This window comes from Octodon degus, unplaced genomic scaffold (assembly GCF_000260255.1).
Source record: "Octodon degus isolate 3935 unplaced genomic scaffold, OctDeg1.0 scaffold00031, whole genome shotgun sequence".
NCBI classification, from domain to species: domain Eukaryota; kingdom Metazoa; phylum Chordata; class Mammalia; order Rodentia; family Octodontidae; genus Octodon; species Octodon degus.
Genome location: NW_004524607.1, coordinates 8,829,348 through 8,852,243, shown reverse-complemented (window position 1 = coordinate 8,852,243; position 22,896 = coordinate 8,829,348). Strand labels below are relative to the sequence as shown.

At 42.8% G+C, this 22,896-nt stretch overlaps 1 protein-coding gene across 4 annotated transcripts in view; it reads right to left on the bottom strand.

Moving 5' to 3' along the window:
* The window catches only part of Elmo1 (engulfment and cell motility 1), a 623,184-nt gene that overhangs the window by 178,530 nt on the left and 421,758 nt on the right, over positions 1-22,896 (bottom strand). For all 4 annotated transcript variants that reach the window (XM_023713447.1, XM_023713448.1, XM_023713449.1 and 1 more), the window contains one exon: positions 4,961-5,097. In XM_023713447.1, the coding sequence (XP_023569215.1) occupies positions 4,961-5,097 (137 nt within the window). The remainder of the gene's footprint in view (positions 1-4,960; positions 5,098-22,896) is intronic.

Below are 22,896 nucleotides of genomic sequence, written 5' to 3'. Positions count from 1 at the left end.
CTATCATGCATGCTCAGCTTATTATGCTGTGGAAGAAAGTTCCAAAATAGCCCTTTCACTCTAGACTAAGGACATTTTCCAAATCACTAGCTTTTTCTATTTTGGTAGGCTGAACCTCTGGCCAAGTCTTGTGACCTTGGTTTATTAATGTTGGTTTTGGTTGGGTCTAAAGAGACACTAAGGCTGTGGACAAATAGTTTGATGATTTCCAAGAAGATTCAGCCATTTCTGGGCAGGTCTAGGCAAGTAGGTTGGAAAGGCCTTAACACTTACCAGCCACCAAGTATGTGAGAACCATGGAACGCACTGAGAAGTAAGCTGCTGCCTTTGGGAAACAAGAAACACCTAATAAACTTGTTTGAAAAGAGACTCAGCCAAAATTCATAAAATTTTCAGCTTAAGAGTATATTTTGCCAAAGTTAAATGGGTTACTAATTCAATCCAGAACTTAATGTGGGGCTCATAGACAGCATTACCTTTTCTTTTTAACGTAGTGCACAAGAAAAAGGGCTGCATTTTGAAAAGCATAATCGACTCACATTTCATAGGTGGGATTTGTCTTATGACTGCAAAAGAATGCTTTACAACTGCATAGGATTTTTGATGTCCTTGAAGCAGTTTTACATTGCTTACTTCAATTTAATACCACATATGACCATAGGAGAGGGTGATGGAACACTTGTCTATATTATTTATTTTCAATTATGTTTAGTCATAGAGCTCTTGAGTAGAAAAACAAGGATTACAACCTGTTTCATACAGATGAAAATACATACAGCTCCATCAATGTGTGTGACTCCCGCCAGTTAGGTGTGATGCGTGTTACATGTGTCAACGCATGGTAATTCTATACAAACAAATCACTTCCAGTGATCAAACATGCCCTATTAAAATATTCATTGATAGCTTTTGGTCCTGAGCCATGATTTTATTGATTCATGATACAACGGGGCACTTGGATAAAAGACTTTGTGTGATAACCGTGCACAGTTAAGGCTCAGAAACAGTACGACATGCAGGTACATGTTGTGACATGTGAGTCATTGTTACAGTCTTCCAAGTGGAGCAGTCATCCACACAAACTTTAACATGTTCCTGCCAGCTTGAACCACCTAACATACATGCATGACTGGCCCACTGCGTGGCTTGTACTGCCAGATAGACTGTCCCATGCTGCCCAATGGGACAGTCATATATGTGCCACTGATAGTTTGGAGCTACCTGGCAGCAAGACATGAGAATCATGGCCCTGTCACGAGTATGTTAAATGAGACTTCTGTTCCTGATATAACCCATCATAGTCTCGTTTTTCCTACCCTGCTCAAAAATGAAAGTTTCAATGAAATAATTATGGTGCCACTTACATGCAGATGTAACTAGCTACAGTTTAGCTCTTCTCTAATGCCCATAAAAATGAATAATGCCTACTGTAAAGTATTGGTAATAAAAGGCGAAAACATAGAAGGCAAACTCAATGGCCTGAATCAATGGATTATTCCACAGAATGCTATATTGAGAAGCTAAAAGAAAGTACTTTTTAAAGCATAAATATTTTAATCACTCTCCAATTCTACTTTTCTTACATAAATAAAAAAACATCCCATCTGCTGCTTCCTAAGCCTGGAAGAGCAGAAGACAGCTGCTTTTCCAAACATTCTCTTCCAGCAATGACATAACTATCAAGTACTGGATGCTGCAAAGCAAGGCGCGTGGCAGGAGGAGCTCTTCCTGCCTCTCAGAGAATCCGGTGTAGTCTGCTGAACCAATTAAAATTCTGAATTGAGGTGTCCTGCTTCTCCAGAGAAGAGCCCAGGAAGGCAGACATCTCAGCCCTCTCCCAGAGCCCTGGGTCTCAGGATTGACAATTAAACCTTTGAATAGAGCCTTCTCTGCTCTGTTCAAAGTAGTGAGAACCCAAGATGGTGTCCAAGAAAGTTCAAAGGAAATTATATCCCATGTAGGGCTCTTTTAAGATATTTCTGCATTTGAATTGAAATAGTCTTAGGGAACAAGAAAAACACATTAAATCTACCAGTCACTCCAAACCCGCATTTGTTCCTAAATTCGATCTCCTCTGCTACCAAGTTAATAACAAGAAGCAAAGTGAACTGGTTTCAATTTCAGCACTTTTCAATTTATTATCAGGTAAAGCAGAGCAGGGGCTGATAGGCAGGGGCACGAAAAATCAGAAAGACTGTCTCTGCACTGAACCAGTGGCTCTCACGCAAGGCCCTTTTTGTTAGAAAAAGCTACTGGAGGCAGAGGGACATGAAAGAAAAGGACATGAGTGTATCTGTATTCAAGCAGTCACTGGCAAAACTCTGTGTCTGGGAATATATCTACCAGCAGAAAGAACAAAAGATTTGCCTGACCATGGTTTGTTACTTTGAATTGATATGCCCACCTAAAATTCAAATATGCACTGTGACAAGCAAAATCATGACCCCTGTGGATGTCCTTGATACAATCCTCAGAAGCTGGGAACATGCTGCCCTTTTATGACAAATGGGGACTTGGGTTGCAGGTGGAATTAAGATCACTAGCCACTGTCTTTAAGGGGATTAACCTGGATTATCCAACTTCAAGATAATCATTTTCAAAGGTTCTACAATTAGAAGACCAAAGAAGCAGAAGGATGGGAGTGGTGGGATGTGATGTGAGGAGGAGGGAACCTGCAGATGCTGGCTTTGAAGATGGAGAAAAGGGGCACAAACGATTGCGGGAGATGCCGGCAAGTTGGAAAGGAAAAGAAACAGATTCTCCCCCAGAAGCTCCAAAACAAAATACAGCTCTACCCAAGCCTTGTGGTTAGCCACACAACAGCCATCTTTCACTTCTGAACTCCAGAACTATAAGAGAATACAACTGCATCATCTAAGGTGCTAGGTTTGTGGTGCTTTGTTATAGCAGGAAGAGAAAATGAATACACACATGATACAAAAATTTATAGCTGATATTCCCTCCTGGTCAGGGGGAAAAGGCAAATGTAGCAAAAATATGTAATGTAGAAAATTAGAATTCCTCATCATTCCCATCTGTGAACTGGCTCTGACAATGCCAGAGTAGGCGGTGGCAGTGAGATCTGCTCCCTGGGAGTGGCAGGTGTCTATGTGCACACAGCTGGACACTCATAGCAAGTGGAGTCAGACTGCTCCAGGGCAAAGTGGCCAGAGCCACTTTGAAAGTACTGATTTCTCTCTCTCTCTCTCTCTCTCTCTCTCTCTCTCTCTCTCTCTCTCTCTCCTGAATTGCAAAGTCTGTCATTGTCATTAGCAAGGGAAACACATCTGGGAGGTGGCAGGTATAATCACAAGGGATAAACAGGCTTCTCTCCTCTGTCCTCCTTGAGTAAGATCAAGCTCTAGATTAGAGCTCTCCATGAGGGTCCCGGGGCAGGGCCTATCTCCGTGAATGCAGTCTACAGTGCAGCACACAAAAGAGAGACAGCCGGATGGCTGAGAGGGCTCGGCATCTGTCTGCTTCCACACAGTTAAGTGGGGTCATCAAGTCCAGTCCGAGAGTCAGGCTAGGCCTGACTGAGTGTAGGTCCTTTTTCTGACTTTTTATTTCCAAACAATACTGCTTCAGGATGCCACAAACCAGGAAGACAGTAGACAAGAAGATGAGATGTCAATTCGGAGAGAAGGTGACAGTAAGGGAAAAGTCAATGAGAATACTAAGAGCTGAAATTCAAATGTTATTCATGCACCGAGCCCAAGTCATAAAAGTGCCTCAGTATGACTATGAGAGCAGACCCTTAAGGCCCTTGCCGATGGTTATGTCCCTTCCCCCCAGGGCACCAGGCTCCGACGATGGGGCTGAGCCCTCCAGGGCCATCTCTCCAAGCCCATTAAAGGTACCAAACGCTATACCTGACCAACCCCAAAACAAGTTATTGGCCACGGCACTGCTCTTGATCAGGCCTGTCACCCTTACAGAAGGATAAAAGCATCATTTATCTAAAGCATGGGCTGTGATTCCTTTGAGTTGCTCAACAGTTTTCTTCTCACCCAAAATGTACACATATGTGAAAGTGAAAAAGTCACACTACCATGAGACCTACGTGTAAGACACAAAACTGATAGATATCTCCATTCAAAAGATCGAATACTTACAATCACCAAGAAATGCTAGCCCTAAACATACTCAACTTCCTGGAAGAGATCTTTCATTTCAATGGAGATTCCTTTTTATTTATTTATTTATTTATTTATTTATTTATTTATTTTTGTGGCCAGCTCAGCCAGCCCTGGGGTGGGGCTGGTGCGGCATGTGGCAATCGAACCCTAGTTCCAGTGCTTGCCACAGCTTGCCTAAGCAGGCACTTTAGGCTGCTGAGCTATCTTGCCAGCCCTTATTCATTTATGTGGTACAGTGTGTCTTGCTACACAGCTTGGACTGGTAGTGATCCTCCTGTCTCAGCCTCCTCAGGACTGGGATTACAGGTATGTGCCACCACACCCAGTTTTAGAGGCCAGCGTGGTGCACTCATGGCATGTGGTCCTTGTGCTTGCCAGGCAGGTGTTTAGATGACCGCGCTAGCTCCCTAGCCCCGACGGAAATTCCTTTTGACACAGCACAGGGCAGATGATTTCAACACATTTATATTTCATAAAGAAACCAGTGGGCCACCAAGCACAGCCTTCCTGTGGCGCAGTCTCCTGCACACGTGGAATGAAGACGTCTTTCCCAGTGATCTGGCAGTACTGACAAGGCATCCTAAATTAACACCATGAGGAAGAAGTTCACCAGACAAAGTTTCTGAGAATGAGTCCCTATTGGCAGCTTAGACAAAAGGAGCAGTCTTTCTCTAAGAATATCCCTAGAGACCACTTTGCTATTGGAAGAAGCCTCAAATTGATGGCTTCCTGCAACAAACTGGTCCAGGCAGCTGAGAGATTACAGCACAGACCTGAGTCGTTACCCCTTGGATGACTCGGGAGCTCCTGCCCCACTTTACCTTGTTGAAATCTTCTGAAGTTGCCCTCATTTCCTTCCAGGTCTTGTTCAGGAGCTGGATGCAGATGCAGAAAAACTCCTCAAAGGATCTGTCGTGAGTGAAGAACATTGGGTGGAAGTCATTGCAGGTCTCACTGGCTGGAGGAAAGAGATGCAAAACAGGAGGCATTTTAGAACAAGGAAATCAGAGGGCACAATCACAAGGTGGGTCCAAGGACAGACTGCACTTTTTGCTTAAGCAAAAAGAGGAGTTTTGCAAAAGCAACTAAAGGACAGTCCTCAGACAATTTAAAAGTTCAAGGTCAGAGGGTTAGACTTTATTTCTTTATTTATTGTACTTTAGGGAGGGGTCTACAAGGTGTTCAGGGTCTCACTACTAGATCATACTTGTAGTGATCTGTCTATTTACTGCCTCCCAAGAGCTGAGATTACAGGCGCGTGCCACCACATCCAGTATCAATTGATATCTCAGCATGCCTCAGGACTGGGGCCAGCACAGAAGGCCCAAGGGTTAAACCTGCACATGCAGGTAGGTGCTTTGATCTGCTGAGCTATTTGGCCTGCCCTAGACTTTCCTTAAAACACAGGAAAGAGATCATTTTCTTACTCGAGCAGGCCCCGACCTTGATGGCTGCTGATGTTCCAGATGAGCTCTCCATTTGCCTTCCCGATCCTATAAAAACTATTACAGGTGGCCCTTGGGCACTGCTCCTCCTGCACACTTACTGTGCCTTTATTTTATTACACTGTTCAATCCAACTCTGGAAACATTATCTGAGATTACTCCTCTGGAGAGCTCCTATAGCAGAGTAGGGGACACTGGAGGTTAACGACTTGATGTCATTAACCATTTGTTTTACATTCCCAGGCATGGATGGGTGGAGGGCAGAGCAAATCGGACAGCTTTCTGCCGGATGAAGCCCAGTGCCTGAGCTAGAGGTGTGGCCACCTGTCTGGTCCTCTTCTGCAACTCTGCATCAGGTTGGCCCTGCACGTCAGCCATCCACTAGACCTACACCGTGACAGCCCTTTACAGATGTAACATCTCACCTGAGCTTTGCTATGGCCCTTCCCACTTGTACATTAAGGACGAGGACACTACAGAGCCCAGGGAGGAGGCTTTTTGATTCCTCAGGAATAGCATTCTAAGTGTTCTGAAAAAGTAAATAGATGGAGAGTGACCCAAATAGAATAAGGTAAAATTTTAAATTAAAAATGTATTGCAGTAAAAAAAGAATCCTTGCAAAAACTCTCCCCCGCACTCTGAACATACTTAGCCCGTCTTCCTCACCAGCTTTCTGAAGCAGTCCTGGAAGTGTCTCTAGCTGCAGAGTCATGGTGGCCTCAGTGTCTCGAATCAAGTCAAAATATTTAACTTTTCATCATCTTTTTGACTCGGGGGAGGAGGCATCAGTGGCCTGGTGCCAGATTCGGTGAGTAAGATGGATAAGGACGGACCATCATGATTTTACACTTGCCTTTTTGCTGACTAGCACTTGCCAGCAAAATTCACCTTATTTCTGATCACATTTGGTAGAGAGACTCATGAAAATGGATTTCTGGAACTGCTTCAGAAAGCGGCAAGAATAAGGGGATAAGCGTGTTTGAAGTGAGGGGCGGTCATGGGAGTGCATCCTTTTGTTTTTAAAGAGGATAAAAATCCAAAAACAAATAACAAGAACAAAGACAAAAATAAGCAACATAGAACTATAAAAATGGTACAGAATTTCACAACAAGAATAGCACATTAGCAATGGTTGTTATATTACGCATTATCCTCAAATTTGCTGCTCAGATTACCAAACATAGCCATATCAGATTGATCAAGCAATTAAACATCAACTCTTCCTTTCACTAAACCTGAATTTTTTTTTTTTTTTTTTTTGGCAACGTGTCTTGTAACTGCTATAAAATTATAGAAATATAAACACATATATTTTGCTCACATTGTGCATATACTATTATAACCAGTGAAAGTAGGTATGTTTTACTTGAATCTGTTTACTGATTAGATCTCAAAGACCAGAATCATGGAATTCCCAGACAGCAAAAGTGGGAAGGATGGGAGTCCAGGTCTCAGCAGAGACCTCCGCCCTTGATGACCTCCCTGCAGCAGACTGCATGGATGAGTATCTGTGTGGTCAGAGAGCAGATCCTGGGTGCAGACCCCATGCCCTGAGCCCTCATCACACCTAAGAGGACGTGCTCTGACCTGGCCTCCAGTTGTCCCATGCCACCCTTTCTACCTTCAGCCTTCTTGAGTACAGCAAATTTCAGACCTCTGAGCAAGCACCAATCAGTGTGTGTGTTGGTACAGCTCACACCCTCTGAAAGGCACCACCAGATCTGAGAGAAAAGAAACCCCATTTTCTCCCAGACAATGTGCGGGCACAGGTATGTTATGGCTTAGATCGTGCATTCATAGAAGGGGCTTGTACAGGATGACTGGGCCTTGGGGGTACTGTACTCTTTTGTGGGTTAGGTCACTGATGAGTTCACAGCTGAGAGTGCTGCTAGGAGGTGGGGCCCGGTAGGAAGAGATAGGCCCTGGGCTGGTGACTCGGAGGGATGCATCTCCTTCCCCCTGATCCCATTTTCTCTTTGATTCCCTGCTGCCATGATTTCAGCCCCTTCTTTCCACCCTGGCTCTTCTTTATGGAACCAGGCATCCATGGACCGAATGAAGCCTTGAGCAACAACAAAGCTTCTCTTGGACTTCTTGCGAGGCTTCAGAGAAGATACAATGATGCAATTCTTGTGAGAGTGTGTTGGAAAGAATGAATGTCAACACAAGCCTGGAGAGAGGTGATAGCAGTGATGGTAAATATTACACCCACACATTGCTTCTCAGAACATGGCTTGTTCTGCGACATCTTTCTTCCTAGTCACCTTGTCCACTTCTCAGCAATGTGAAGCAAGGACACACTAAGTCACTGGAGCACAGCCTTTGTCACTGGCAGAGAGATACCAGCAAATGTGCAATTTTGACCTGCGACACAAAGCTACTTAGAGACCTTGGGATGCCACCACAGGCAAACTGTGCTGCTTGCCCCGCTGAGCCAGAGCTGTCAGGCCCACTGTCATCTGCAGGCAGCCAGTGAAATTTACGAGTATGCAGAAGCACCCTGAAATGCTGTGACTGCTCCAGAACTCCACATTATCAACCACATTGTCACAGTATCCGCTTTGGACCTAGGGTGATTACATGTGTGTTTTGTGCCCTGGTCAAAATTTTTATGGTATCACTGGAGCTGGGAGTCAAAGGAACCTGAGATATGCCAGCCCCTCTGGGTGAAGAGGGGGGGAGTAAGCTTGTTAATAACAGGTGAGGCTTGCCAGGGGCGCATTCAGTGCCAAGGGCACCACGACGTGATGGCCCTGGAGGCAGGAGTCTTGGGCACCCTCATTTACGCAGGAGGTAGGTGGAACCTGCAGAAATGAAACCTCCCATCACAGGCTTTTCTTAGATGGCCCCAAGCGAGCATTTGAATGCACAGTTCAGCTGACCCAGCAGCTAGCCACCTGCCTTCCTTGACATCAGCCGCTCAGGATGTTTCCTGATGGCTGCTGCTTTGAAAATTAATTCCCCCACCTACTTTCCTGGATTTCCTGGACTCCTCCTGCCGCAGAAACCCAGATTACGATCTGCAGTCCACGGGGCTCCCAGCAAGTATGCAGTAAGCACCTGCTGATGAGGACACCCGAGTGAGGCCATGGCACCAAGGCAGGCAGGACCCGCACCTCGGACCTTGAGTGGACATGGGTGGTGGCCTTGACTTACCTTACGAGGGCAATTAAAATGCATGGTAAATGCTTCAGTTTTAAAACATTTGTTACAGTAAAAGATAAATTGCTATGAATCTCCCTCGAAAACTTCCCACTTGTTTCAAACACATTTATCCCATCATTCTTGCCTCTTCCTGAGGGAGTTCTGAAAGTCCTCTTGCACTAGAATGTTTAGGCAATGAGACTGAAACTATGGCGGATGCTGCTGCCAAGTGTCAGCCACAGGCAAGGCAGGTTCATGAAGACAAAAACCTCAGTGGTGTGTCCTGACCCATTTCATTCACTGGATCAGGTCTCACTTGGCATCTGGCTCTTCCTGGTCAAAATGACCACGAAGACAAATGTTTCAAAGGGTCTCAGGACACTGAGGCAGTCAGGACAGACTATTACAGACACTCACGAAAGAGGACTTCTAGAGCTGCTTCAGGAAGCAGCAAGGAGACTGGGATGCATGTGTGCTGTGATTTTGTATATGAAGTGAGGGGGATTCATAGCGATGTGCCTTTTACTGTTAGGATTTAAGCATTTTGAAAAAGAATTCACCGTATATTTTTATCTTACCTCATATAATCACTTCTTACTATTAGTGGTACTACTAATTGTTTCTTATTTTAAGATTTAAAACAGAAGAGTCACAGAGGGCTGGTGACTCCTTTGAGGCCACGTGGATCACAGCATGAATGCCAGGTCAGAACTCGGGCCACTGTGGTTTCAAATCCAACCTTGTGCTGCTGAACTTTACCTGCTCCTTCTATTGTCTGATAACTCTGCCTCCTAATGCAGCTCCCCAAAATAAAAAATAGCAGCTCTTCTATCTATCAGTGGTATTTATGAAGTAAAATCATTCAAGAGCATGGCATTATTTTTTAAATTTTTTTTTTTGTCTTCTTTCCATGTATTTGGTACAGGGTCTCAACGTGCAGCTTGGTCTCATCGTGACCCTCTCGTTGCAGTCTCCACAGCACTGGGATTACAGATACGTGCCACCACACCCTGTTTCAGTGGCAGGCTCGACGCACCGAGTTGGGGCTGGCATGACCTGTGGTGCCAGGGATTGAGCCCAGAGCCTTTTGCTTGTCTAGGCAGGTGCTTAGGCCACTGAGCTATCTCTGGGGCCTGACATGAACTATAGATGTTCAAAGTATACTTCAAGGCTGGGATTCCTCTATTTTTGTCCTACTCCTCCTAGCCCCCCCTGGAGTAAGACTCAAATCATCAGGGTTGAAACCCATCCCTGGACTTCTTCTTTCCCCAGGCTTGAGCCAAGCTGTACTCCTGAAATAGTCCCCAAGAAAGTTTCCCTGACTCCTGCCACCTACTGACCTCTTCTGTCTTCCTTGAGATGTCCCCAGCTTCTGCAACCAGTGTCTACGCAGAGTCCATCACTCGGGAAAGGTACCTACTGGGTAGATTCATTTATTTTTTTTCTAGAAACTCACTGGCTGAGTTCCATGTTGACAGATTTCTGATTTTGTTCATGACAACAACGCTCCTGGCTAAAAATCAGGCTCATCTATAAAAGTAGCCATAGGATAGAAAACCAATGATAGAAAAGTACAATTTCCTGAGTAGAGCTTCCATGGAAGAACTCTGAAGGGACAAGATTTGGATGGCTTGCCCTCTTCTGCCTCCATCTTCCTATGTCAACTTGTTCAGATCAGGATCACGGAAGTGATGATTGGAGCTCCTACAGCCACTTTGTCAGCATAAAAATGAAGGCCACCAGCTACCCAGTTAGAAAGAGCTCCCACGAATGACTTCTACAGAGCAACCATACCAACCAGCAAATGCCTTCCTTCGGAATTTTTCATGCAAGCTGTGCCTAAATCACTCTTTCAGGTTATCTATCACTCTCAGATGCATGTCATTACTGATACGGAAACTGCAGACTCAAGTGAGCACACCAATAATAGTTTAAGAAACACATATGTGGGATTACTGGAGGCCACTCAAGAAGTAGGAAGGAAGTGGCAAGAAGTGCAATGGTTACCTGAATGCAAATATCGAATCTGGTGATCCCAACCCTGCTAAACAGCCATAAGTAATGAAACTCCCTGAACCTGCTTCATCATCTGTGAAATACTTAGCCACATACATTTGTAAGCATCAGATTAGTTTATTTATAACTGTGTGGAAAGTGCCCCACACAGACTTAATAAACAGTGGCTATTAATTGCTACTCTCATCCTCATCAGCACCACACTGCATAGCTTCTTACAGACTCCAGCAGTTTTAGGATGGGAGGCAGTGAAGAGGAACCAAGTGAGTACACTTGGAGGCCCAGTAGATACGAGAGGGTGGAGTTCCCAGTCATTCTGGCTGACTATAAAAAATCTAGGAGAATATTCAGATCTGAAATCTCAAATTGCACATGCTGGGGTATTCTAAGAGCCTCTCCTATCCTGGGCTTTGAATTCACAGTGACAACAAAGGCACTATCAATATCCATATTTTACAGATGAGAAGATGAGTGACAGTGAAATTCAGCAACCTGCAGTGGCAGGGCCAGGAATCAAATTCAGAATTCTTTCTCTAGAGCTTGCATTTCTACTTCCCTTAAAAGACATGGAGTTAGCCTCTTCCTATGCATTTTTTGCTCCCCTTCTTCTCTGTGAAAAATGAAGAAAAAAGCAAAATGAAGGCAATGTCCACCTTGCTGTGCTACATAGAAACAGTGAGAAGAATTTTATGAGATTTGCAAATTTTTACTCTAAACATGCTCTCATATTAGAAGTATTAAGCATTAATGCTGCTTCTGTGAAACTTACAAAGTATAGATATTTGGGCTTATAGGTCACCCACCTTGAAGGAATGGTCCAGACAATTTGACTTGTTTGCCGTTAAGAACTCTCAGAGAGGCAAAGGGCTTGCTCAAGAGCTTGTGATTGTAGAAGGCCACAAAGATGCTGAAGGGACTGCCAAGGTTCAAATCGCACCTTTACTACCTCTGAGCTGAATCATATGAGCAACCAACTTTACCTCTCTATGCCTCAGTTTTCTCAATTGAAAACTAGGGGTAACGACAGTGCAAAGGTTGCCCCACTATGGGGATGGGAATTATGTCATCACAAGAGTAAGTCTGGGCCAGCAGGGTTACCATGTTCAACTACCAGGGGACTCTGCCCTCATCTACTCTTTCATAAACACGAGTCTGGATCAGATTGCAGGAATGGACTAAAGAATAGGGTGCTCGATTCAGAGGTCTAACACAAAAGCAAAAGGCAACAAGGAGTGTAAAGTTTAGTACTGCTTCTTAAGGAAGGTAACAACTCTTATTGAGTGGAAAAGAAAAAAAAAAATTAGCAGGCAATGGTTTTGTAAATGAAAATTAGAGAAAAGTTTTCAATGAGATAAAAATTAGAGAGAATTTTTCAATGGGACAAAAATAGTAAGACATTTTAAAAACCAACTTGTTTTTAAGCACACTATTTTTTTTTTTTTTAACACAGTGAGATTCTGCTTCATAAAAAAGAAATCAGTTCACTGGGATTTTCAGTCTGGCATATAATGATATTTTCAAACTTGAAGGTAGGATTTTATTAGTTTGCTGACATCTAATTAATTTATAAGTAGGCCAGATTTGAAAGCAATTGTAACCTACAATGTAGTTTCTAAAAATAAATTAAGAACATGGTATATTTATGTAGCATTTTGTTTGTTGTATTAGTTCATTTTCTATTGGTCTAACAAAATGACTAAGGCTAGGTGTTTTACAAAGAAAAGAGGTTTGATAACTCAGCATTTTAGCATATGCTGGCTCTAGTGAAAGCCTTCGGCTACATCGCAGCATGGCAGATGGAATAATTGTGGTCATGTGGGCAAGACAGAAACTCAGAACAACATGCAGGGAACCAGGGTTGGTCTCGTATAATAGTTCATTGTCCTGAAAATTCACATCAAGAGTCTTGTATTACTCTTTTCCACGATCCAAGTCCCCAAATGCCTATCTCCTCCCTCTTACATGATTGACCACTTATTAGGCTACATTAGGGACCAAAGCTGTTGTACAACTCTGAGGTGTTGCCACATCCAAACTGTAGCACCAATGTCATTTGTTCTTATTCGTCATTTGCTCAGAAGGTAAGGAAGGCAGAGTCATGAGGCTTTCAGAGAACAAGGGCTGATGCTGGTTAGCAGCTTTCATTTCAGCTCTTTGGAGGCCAAGTTTCTTACCTATAAAAGAGGTAAGCTAATTTCCAAGGTTCCAGCCAGTTCTAAAATTCCAACTGCCTAAATACACACAAGCATATCAGATCATGCATTTTTCATTTTTTAACATTCATCAAAAATAATAGCATTTGGGGACCGGGGAGATGGCTCAGTGGAAAAAGCGCTTCCCTGGAAAGCACAAGGACCTGAGTTCAATCCCCGGTTCCACAAAAACAACAACAACAACAAAACAAACAAACAAACAAAAAACCCCAGACAAACAAACAAAAAATAGCATTTGAAGGTTGCACTTGCACTGAAATTGAGTGCCTTATTACTTCCTTTATTGACGGGATGGCTATACATTTGACTTAGGGTGCTAATTTATGGGAATGACATTTGATAGCCCTAGAAAATAACTGAAGAGCTAGTATCTACCCTTCTTAAGAAAACTGTTAGTTGTTTTCACATCCTTTCAACTTATTTATACCACGTAATGCAGGCCATTATAGAAGAGAGTTACTTGACTAATGTTGGAATGACAAATGGCACAGGAGAGGACAGGTCATTTTTGTTCTTTCAAGGGAATTTTCTAAGACATACGATGTTTTCAATGGTGAAATCTTTCTGTGATCCTGGTCATCTCAGAGGGACTCTGAACCATTTATAAATGACTAGGGAGATAGAGATTTGAGAGACGCTGAGTAAATTATACTTTTACCAATCTGTTAAGAGCTATTTCCCTAGTCATGTATGTGGAAATAGTGTATATTGGGAGAGAGATAAGTAGGCCTAATATACAGGGTGTTTTGTTAAAAAAGTATAACAGGAAAAGACAATAAGTCATACAAATCCAAGAACAGTTGACGCATGAAAATTTCCAGAGGAGTCTGAAAATTTGACCAGATACTCATAACACGGAAATCCATTATGATAGGGTCAATCTGGATTATACAGTTATTAATTCTCAGAAGAAAATGGTTATTTATACTTTTGCAGAAAAATATCATCTTACCCTCTCCATAAAAGTGTGAAATTTTCATTTTTAGGCTTGGTATTCTGTAAGGATCCGATTTTCGAGGGTGGTGCTACGTGGGAGCACACTAAAAGTTCAGCACCTTTTGTGAGCAGAGAGGTGAAAAGGGGAGAGAGAGAGCAAAGAACTCGGAGTTCTCTCACTGCACAGTTCAGTCTCTGAGGAAGCTGGCCTGCCAGCAGTCTGGGGATGGAAGATCAGAGGCTTCAAGCCTTCCCAGCCATTGCCCGCTCCTGCAGTCTGGCCAAACAACTCTGGACAGCTTCTTCTGTCCTTCATCAGACCCAAGCATAGTGTAGAGTCCACATGGAGAAGACAGAGTCCCTAAGTCAATGCTTCTCTGTTGACTTTCTCTAAGGCTTTTCATTTTTTTTTCCTGATATGAAGAGAGGAAAAAGAAAATACTGGCTAGTATGAGGGCTAAAAATCAGACACATAGCCCCCAAAGATATCCAATTCAGCCAAAATCGATAAGACACATCACTGGCTAGCAGTATGTGTTACCAAAGGGGCAGAGATTCCTTAGCCATTGTTGATCTGGGTTCAAGTCTTGGTGTTGTCACTTAACAGCAATGCCACTTTGATTATTTTAAAATTCTTTACCTCCATTTCTCATTTAGAAAAAGAACAGGTTGGATCTTCTTTCTCATCTAATTGTTGTTAGGACTAAAGTATAAAGTGATTCATATTTTACCTCAGATTAAAGAATCCCTCAGTAAATGTCAGTTGCTACTAAGTCTGATACCAAAGTAATTATTATAGTATTTAGCCAAAATATGAATCTGCAGGACTTAATGCTAGAAAGTGAAAAACTCATTATAAAACTATAGCATTCTCAACATTATGGTCATGGCACATGAATGGAAAAACAGGATGGTGGAAAACAACAGGGAGAGAAGAAAGAAAACTGAACATGTAGTCCCTGATTTATGATGACAGCACAGTACAAAGGATTTTCTAAAACTTGTCTGTGTCCATTACATATGCACCTGGAACAAATGAACTGAGGTTCCCTGCCACATGCCTGCGCAGAAATCATCTATGAGCAGATTATAGATCAAATGGGAAAGAAGACTTTATGCAATATAAGAAAGCATATCCATGATGTGAAGATGGACAAAAGATTCCTGAACAATGGAAAGTCATTAATAACAGTGAAAAGGTTTTGTTTTTTCTTTTCTTTTCTTTTTTTTTTTTTGCTCAGGGTCTCACTACATAGCCCACATTAGTAGTGATCCTCCTGATTTCTGCCTCCCAAGTGCTGGGATTACAGGCGCGCGCCACCGCGCCCGGACTCAGTGAAAAGGTTTTGTCAGGCTAATATCAAACATAAGAATATCTGTTTATCAGAAGACACATACAATGGCAACTACAATAAAGGAAATAAACATTTGCAATATTATCTGAGAAGTGGTATCCATGGAAACTATAAGTTAGTAAGGAAAAGACAGACCATCCAATAGGAAAATGGGCAAAACATAATATGCACTTCATGAAATAGAACATCTAAGTGGCCAACACACACACGCTCCATTTTTTAGCCCTGAGGGAAATGCAACTTCAAACAACAGTAAGCTACAGTCAAAACTCACCAGGAATGGCTAAACAGAAAGATGCAAAATATTAATGGTTGATAAAATTACAAAACTAATGGAATTGTGTACTGATGAGAGGTGTATAGAATGGCTCAACCACTTTGAGAATTCGTTTAGTAGGGCTTGCTAAATCTAAACCATCCTTACTCTATGCTACAGCAATTCTAGCCAAAGATTAAAAAAAAAATGAGAAGAAACATGTGAGAATGTGCTCTAAGTGCTCACAAACATTCGAAGCAGTACTATCCATTACAGACCCAGACTTGAAACAATCAAAATGTCCATCCACCAGGAGAATGGGCAGGTAACCTGATTTATTCAAAAAGCAGTGTAATTACTATGAAAGCATTATTTTAAGTGCTACGTACAATATACATTTACTGAGATAGCATACTTACTAACATTAATTACTTGAAACAAGCATAATATAATGTTGATCGAAAAAAGCCCTCCACCACTCTAAAAGTACATACAATACAATAGATGATCTTACTTACCGGAAGCTCAAAATAGGCACAATGCATCTGGGGTAGTGGAAATATGGCATTGTTTTTTTGGAAGGAGGAAGAGTTTGGTAGTGGGGAATGTGTTGCCCTAGAGAACTCATAGCGGTTGCGTCATATTGTCTGGATAGTAACTATACAGATGGGTGGTGGCTTGAAATTCATTCATCTACGCTGAACTCAAGATTTGACCACTTCTGTGTATACAAGCTACACCTTTTAAAAAAGTTAGCAATAAAAAAGACTGAATTTTCAGGAGAATGAGAAGGGACAATGACATTGTAGACAGGGTACAGGGTAAAATTACTTCAAACATATGATTTCAATGGACTTTTCAAAATTAATACTGTATTTTCCTTACCCATCCTCACCAGGAACAGATTAATATTTTACATAACAAGGTTTACTGGCTGGATTAAAAATCATGTAACTTGTCTACTCAGGTAAATGAATACAATCACCCAAGTAGCACCAGCTTCTGATGCTGGACAGATGACACCTCTCCATTCCTGGAGTACACTTGTGCACTGTCTTTCATGGATAGGGACTCTACTCTTACAATAAAGAACAGAATTTAGTGATACAAAGGCTATGATAGATCTAACTGGTTGTGTCTGAACTCCAGGAAGTGAGGCAAATTTCTTTTAAATGGTCTCCTTTGATTCTTCTGTCTCTTTATCCATAAGATTCCTCTTTCCTTCCTGTCCTTTATCAATGCATGCACATATTTATTCATCTATCAATTTAGCCATCTATCAGTTTTACCATCCATCCATCCATCCATCCAACCATCCATCCACCCATCCATCCATCCATCCACCCATCCAACCATCCATCCACCCATCCATCCATCCATCCATCCATCCATCCATCCATCCATCCATCCATTTATCTATCAAATTATCAAGGTGGTTAGGTTTATGTCTCCAGAAAAAAATATTTCTTGAGTTTGGATCTTGACTCTGCCATTTACTTCTGTGTGGCCATGAGAATATGATAAGTAGAGATGGGTAAATGTCAAGGCTGAAAAAGCAGGTCACCACAGCTCACACAATGCCTTGTAGACCCCATTGTGGGGTGCAGACTGTATTCCACTTGCCATGGGAAACCATCAAGGTGGTTTAAAAAAGAACTGTGATAAAGCAGCAACCTTCCATATACATTATTACTCTCACTTTTTTTGGTCTTTTTAATGGCATTAAAATTCAGGTAATTTGAGAAGGCTTGTTAATTTGGAATCCAATTAACAGATGTTTTAGTGTATCAAGGATGAGTGGGGAACCAGGTGGAAACTTTAGCACAAAGCAGCTAGGAGTATTTATTCTGGAGTTAGGGGGATGTGGCTAGAATTTTCCCTCTGAAACTTAACTGTGTGATCTCAACCAGGTCCTTTAATGTTCCTGAGGTTCTCCTGCTATGATGGAAATAATAATAACTTACATCTGGTAGGATTGAGGATATATATATATATATATTCCATATATTCCATAAAACGTTTCACACAGAGCCTAGACTCTACTGAGCACTCAATAAATGTTAGTCATAAAAATGTTGTACAGAATATAAATGTGATGTACAAATTTTTTTCCAAAACATCTTTAGTTTAATGTATGATGAAATCTTATGCATTAAACTTCCCATTATGAAGGCCCCTCGCTCTGGAAAGTTACAGAGCAAGACTCCAACGTCAGCCTGTGGGATGCTTAACCAAAGGACAAAGTAAGCAGAAATTCTAGTAAATTAAGATTTCTGATAAGAGCAACATGACCCCTGGGAGCTTGCTTATAAAAAAAATGATCGCCTATGTATTTGCTCTTTTCTATTGTCCTCTAATGCAACAATCAAGACATGTATGTGACAAAACCTGGGTGCCTGATGCTCATCTGTTCATAAAATATCACTGCTGGCGTCACTGACAAAGCTAAGAAGTAGCTCTTACTTGGACTAAAGAGACAAAAAGAAGGGCAGGAAAAGGAATTTATTGATAAAGAGTATCAGGATGGTGGAATGAGTCAGTAACATGAACAAAAGCCTTTAGCATAGTTATCTTGCTCTGCACGTGCTACCTTCCTGGTAGGCATTGTGTTGCTGAGTGTGGCATGAGATGCTAATGAATTTTGTGTCAGCCTGACCAGCTAAGGGGTCAAAGATGGACCATGCAGAGCAAAAGATGGATGCAGAAGGCCCCTTTCCCTGCCTCGTCATGCCTTGCACAACACCTGAGATCTATGCTGTTGGCTCCCCAGGTTCTCTGGACTTCAGTATGAACTGATTTGTCCCACCAACGTCCTGGGTCTTCAGTTCACTGACAGCACATGCTGGGACTCCATGGCCTCTGCAATTGTATGACATAATAGCTTGCAACTAATCCCCATGTATATGCATATTCATGAATATGTATAAGAGATCTACTATGAGGAATTTCATATAGCCTATAGGTTTTTCTCTGGAGAACACTGACTCAAACAGGAAGGGATGGTGGAAGATTAAGCAAGTTCTATACAGAAAGCTCTGGCAGTCCGATATAGGCAAAGGAGAACATATTCAGAAGTGGCCTCTGCATGTGCTTGCTACCACTCTCTTTGGGAAGAAAGTGAGTCTGAGGAGTGGTACAACAAGAGGCTGTCACACTGCACATTTAGCATGGATGGAGGGCACTGTCTGGCTATGCAAGATGAGCATTTGAGAGCTGGGAGGAAGATCTCTGCGCAACTGGACATGCCTTGCTGCAGACCAGTGAGGGCTGTGTGTGCTGTGCTGGGTCACCATGAGGCCTCAGGTCACACCATGTATTTACTGGGTCTATGGAGCTGTCAGAAATAGACTGAAATTAAATCATCCTGAGAAGACTTGGTGAAAGATTAAGGAGCATATGCCAAGGCTTGTTCAAGGCATGTGTTTTTTCTCAGTTCCTGGGCTCTATAAATGGTTCCCCATGAGTTCATTACCTTATAGTGATCACCTGCAAGTGTCACCATGAATGCAAATACGTCAGCAGATAGTTACCTCCCTGTGACCTGCTCCATGCCACCATTTCCAACTTTCTGTCACCTGCAGGTGAACCCTCGTGTCAATCATCGCTCCTGTCTCCTCAGCAGACAGGCAGCCCCTGAGCATTAGCACACAGGCAGCTGTAGTTTCCCTTCTCCTAGGACACCGAGGCCTTTCCCTAGGCCCGATCCTTTGCTTTTGAAAGCCTTTTCACCCCCTAAAGCTTGACAGGGCTTCATCTTCCTTCGCTTCCACACACCTCTGCTTCTTTCATCTTCTGCACTGGTGGGACCTCCCCACTCTCCCAGACAATGAGCGAGGAGAAACGGGGCTCTGACCTTCCATGGCTGCATCCTTCAGGGTCCTCGCTCAGGCAGCCACCCAGAGACAGAAAGCGCCACCCATCCTTCCTCAGTCTCCCTCCTCTTTATGCCTCCCCCATGCTTTCCCCCTCTCTGGTTTTCTCTGTGTCTTGCTCCACAGCTGGGAGAGAAAAGCCCCTCAATTTTGTAGGATATCACAGCACAGACAGAGGATAGTTTAGAGAAGCTGTGCTCACCTGGAAAGACTCCGCACAGTTTGAACTGGACCCTATCTTCCTTCCTGTAAATTTCTGCACTGCATGTAGGTGTGTGTTCTCTTAAAAGAGAACAGCAAAGAATGCTCTAATGGAAGCAGGTTAATTACAGAAATTCTACAGGAAAAGTTGGGTGTGGTGGCACACACCTGTGATCTCAGCACTCTAGGAGTTTGAGCAGAAGAATGGCTAGATTCAAGTGAGCCTGGGTGACCTAGCAACTAAGGAAGACCCCTTCTGACTATAAAATATAGAACAAGACAGGCAATGTGGCTCAGTGCAGAGACCTGGGTACAATCTCCAGTACTGCCTCCCCAATTGAAAAATCAACAGAGAAGAAAAATAATTCTGTTTCTTAAAGATAAAAATATAATCTTTCTCTAGATCAGTTGGCACCCTGGTCCCCAGCAAGGGGCTCCCCTCTAGTATTGCCATCTGTCTCACCTGCCAGTCACCTGCGCCATGCAGGGGCGCAGGGCTGAGCGTCCATCCTAGGCTCCTCTGGGGTCTCAGCTGTTGGGTGAACACCGGACCCCACATTTGCTCAACAGCACTGACAACCAATTAACTGTAGGTGGCAGAATTAAGCACAATATGGGGGATGTTAAAGGAATAATGTATTCATAATCATGTTTCTGCCAAGGTGGGGATTTGAGAGGACAGACATTTATATCAATAAACAAAGAGTCAATCCCTAACATCTTTGCCTTAGGCAAGCCTATCCAGACCCTTAGACAAGAAAGCATAAGGACTGCACTATCAGCTCTGGTCACATGGGAGGGTGAATTGGGGATGCAGAGGCCCCCCTCTGTCTGTGGACAGAACACCCGGCCCCAGAAGCACATCCTGAAGCATGGTGATAATAATTTAGAAAAGGTCAGGCTTCACCCAGGCACTTGACTGAGATTTACCAGAAAAGGAAGAAAAAGAAAGGATAAGGCATTAAATATCAAGCTGGTAACAGCTGGCCATGAAGTCTGAAAAGGACATAATCTGAATAACATGACACTTGAGGGATCTGCTTCTGCAACTTGGGGGAGGGGCATTTATTTCAGGACAATGAGATGGTCATGGGCCAAGAGCTGTCTCCTTCCAGACTCTACTTTTTTTTTTCCCCTCTCTATCTGCATAGCAATCCCACAAGTCTGGGGCAGCTGTGGTCACACCCACTTAACAGATGTGGAAAGTCCCAGCCCCAGAACCAGCAGGAGATGCAGCCAGGGCCACACAGCAGTTTAAAACAAAAGGACCTAGTCCCCCTCTCCTTAGGGAGCCACTCTCTCTTTGGCCTGGAAAGAAGCTAAGCTTCCTAGAATGCTTATCTCCTGTGATTTAAAATAAAAATTTAACACCTTTCTTCTCTGACTCAGTATTTTTTTGAGGATTTTATCTTGGCACCTATGGTAACTGCTGGATATACAATTCCACCCTTTCTTCCGGGTACTTGGGAATTGAACCTACCTAGGGCCTCACCATTGCCACTGAGCTACATTCTTAGTCACTTGCCACTTCATTTTATTTATTTATTTTTGAAACATGGTTCTGCTACTCACTAAGATACCCAGGCTGGGTTCAACCTTCACAGTCCTGCTTCAGCCTCTCAGAGTGCTGGACTTATAAGTGTACACAGCCCTCCCCAGCTTGGACAGGTAATTCTTATAATTGATTAACCAGCATGTCTTTTTCAATGCCTCTTTGGTATATATTTCCACCAAAATGCTACTGTTGTAATTCCTGAAGAAAAAAAAATCAATATATAGAGGTAGTTTTAGGGATCTTTTATTTGTTCATTGGCACAATAGATCCTTGTCTTAAAAAAGAAGAAAAAAATATGGGTCTCCATCAATGAAGGTCTAATATCCTAGATTAAAAAAATCCAGCTGATCACAATGGTTCATTTTGTGTGATGTAATTATGTAGAGCTTCTGCTCATAGTGCTTTACAATATTACATTATTCAATTCTTATAGGATCGCCATGAGACAAGTCTGAGTTTTGTTTCTACTTCACAAGTGAGAAATCTGAGGCACAGAGAGACAAAGTGGCTCACCTCAGCCACACAGTCAGAGGCAGAGCCAGGTGCATGTGGGAAGCGAGTTGACTATAGAGACAATCCGGGTGTCAGCAGCGCATCTGCGGGCTCCACAGCCCACAGCTTTGGAGCTACCAGTTGCTGCTGTTGTTCCCACCATTACGCAGTAGAAGATGCAAACTTTCTGGAGCTCACTTAACAGGCCTCTCTGATCCTCATGCTGCCGTTCATGTCCATGGTCACTCCGGCTTTCTCATTAGAATCCCTCATCAGTAAATAGCCAAAGTAGTGAAGTACGGTGGCTTGCGCTTGTAATGCCAGTACTCTGAGAGGTGGAGGCAGGAGAATGAATGATAAAGTTGAGCCAACTGTGAGAAATTTATGGACTTTTGGAGACCTTGTCTCAAAACAAAAACCATAAACTTAAAAAAAAGGAGGAGTTGGGTCTGGGGAGATAGCTCATTGGTTTAAGAGTCTGCCGGGCAAGCACAAGGACCTGGTTCTATCCCTGCCCAGGGCCCACCCAGCTGGCCACCAAAACCTGGCATGGTGATGCACATCTGTAATCCTAGGGCTAGGGAGGCTGAGACAGGAGGGTCACTAGGAATCTGAGCTGTGTAGTGAGACCATGTACCAAAAATATGAATTTAAAAAAAAGAGAGAGAGAGAGAGAAAGAAAGGAGAAAAGTGTTCAGTATGAAAGTGTTCAATTTGTAGAGCCAGAAAAACAAAGAAAAAAAATGAAAGAAAGAAGGAGGGAGGGAAGGAGGAAGCGAGAGAAAGGAAGGGAAGGAAAGGGTAGAGGTAAGAAAAGAAAAAAGTCCCTAAATTATTTCATTTCTGTATTAATTTAAAAATTGCATGCACTCTGATTTCTTAAAAATGATTATGCCAGATTTTGTATGGATCTCTTTATTTGATGGAAAAAGCCTTTAAAAAACCCAAAATAAAACCAAAAACCAGGTGCCAATGTCCGGTGGTACCCATGGTCCTCCCAGAACGCATCAAATGTCTTGAATTCTCAGATGTTCTTGCAATGAATCTGGCTTTGCAGTTGATAAAAACTACTTGGATTATGAAAAAAGCACTAATAACAAAAGGCTTAAACTCATGTTATTACTGTAATGAGACTACTTTTCCATCGTGTCAATCAGTGTCCCAACATATAAAATATTGGTTTCTTGTTTCCAGGACACTTGGAGGGATGCATGTGTGGCTTCTGTTTTATGACTATGTCTCTGTGACAATTTCAGTCACAAATTCATATAT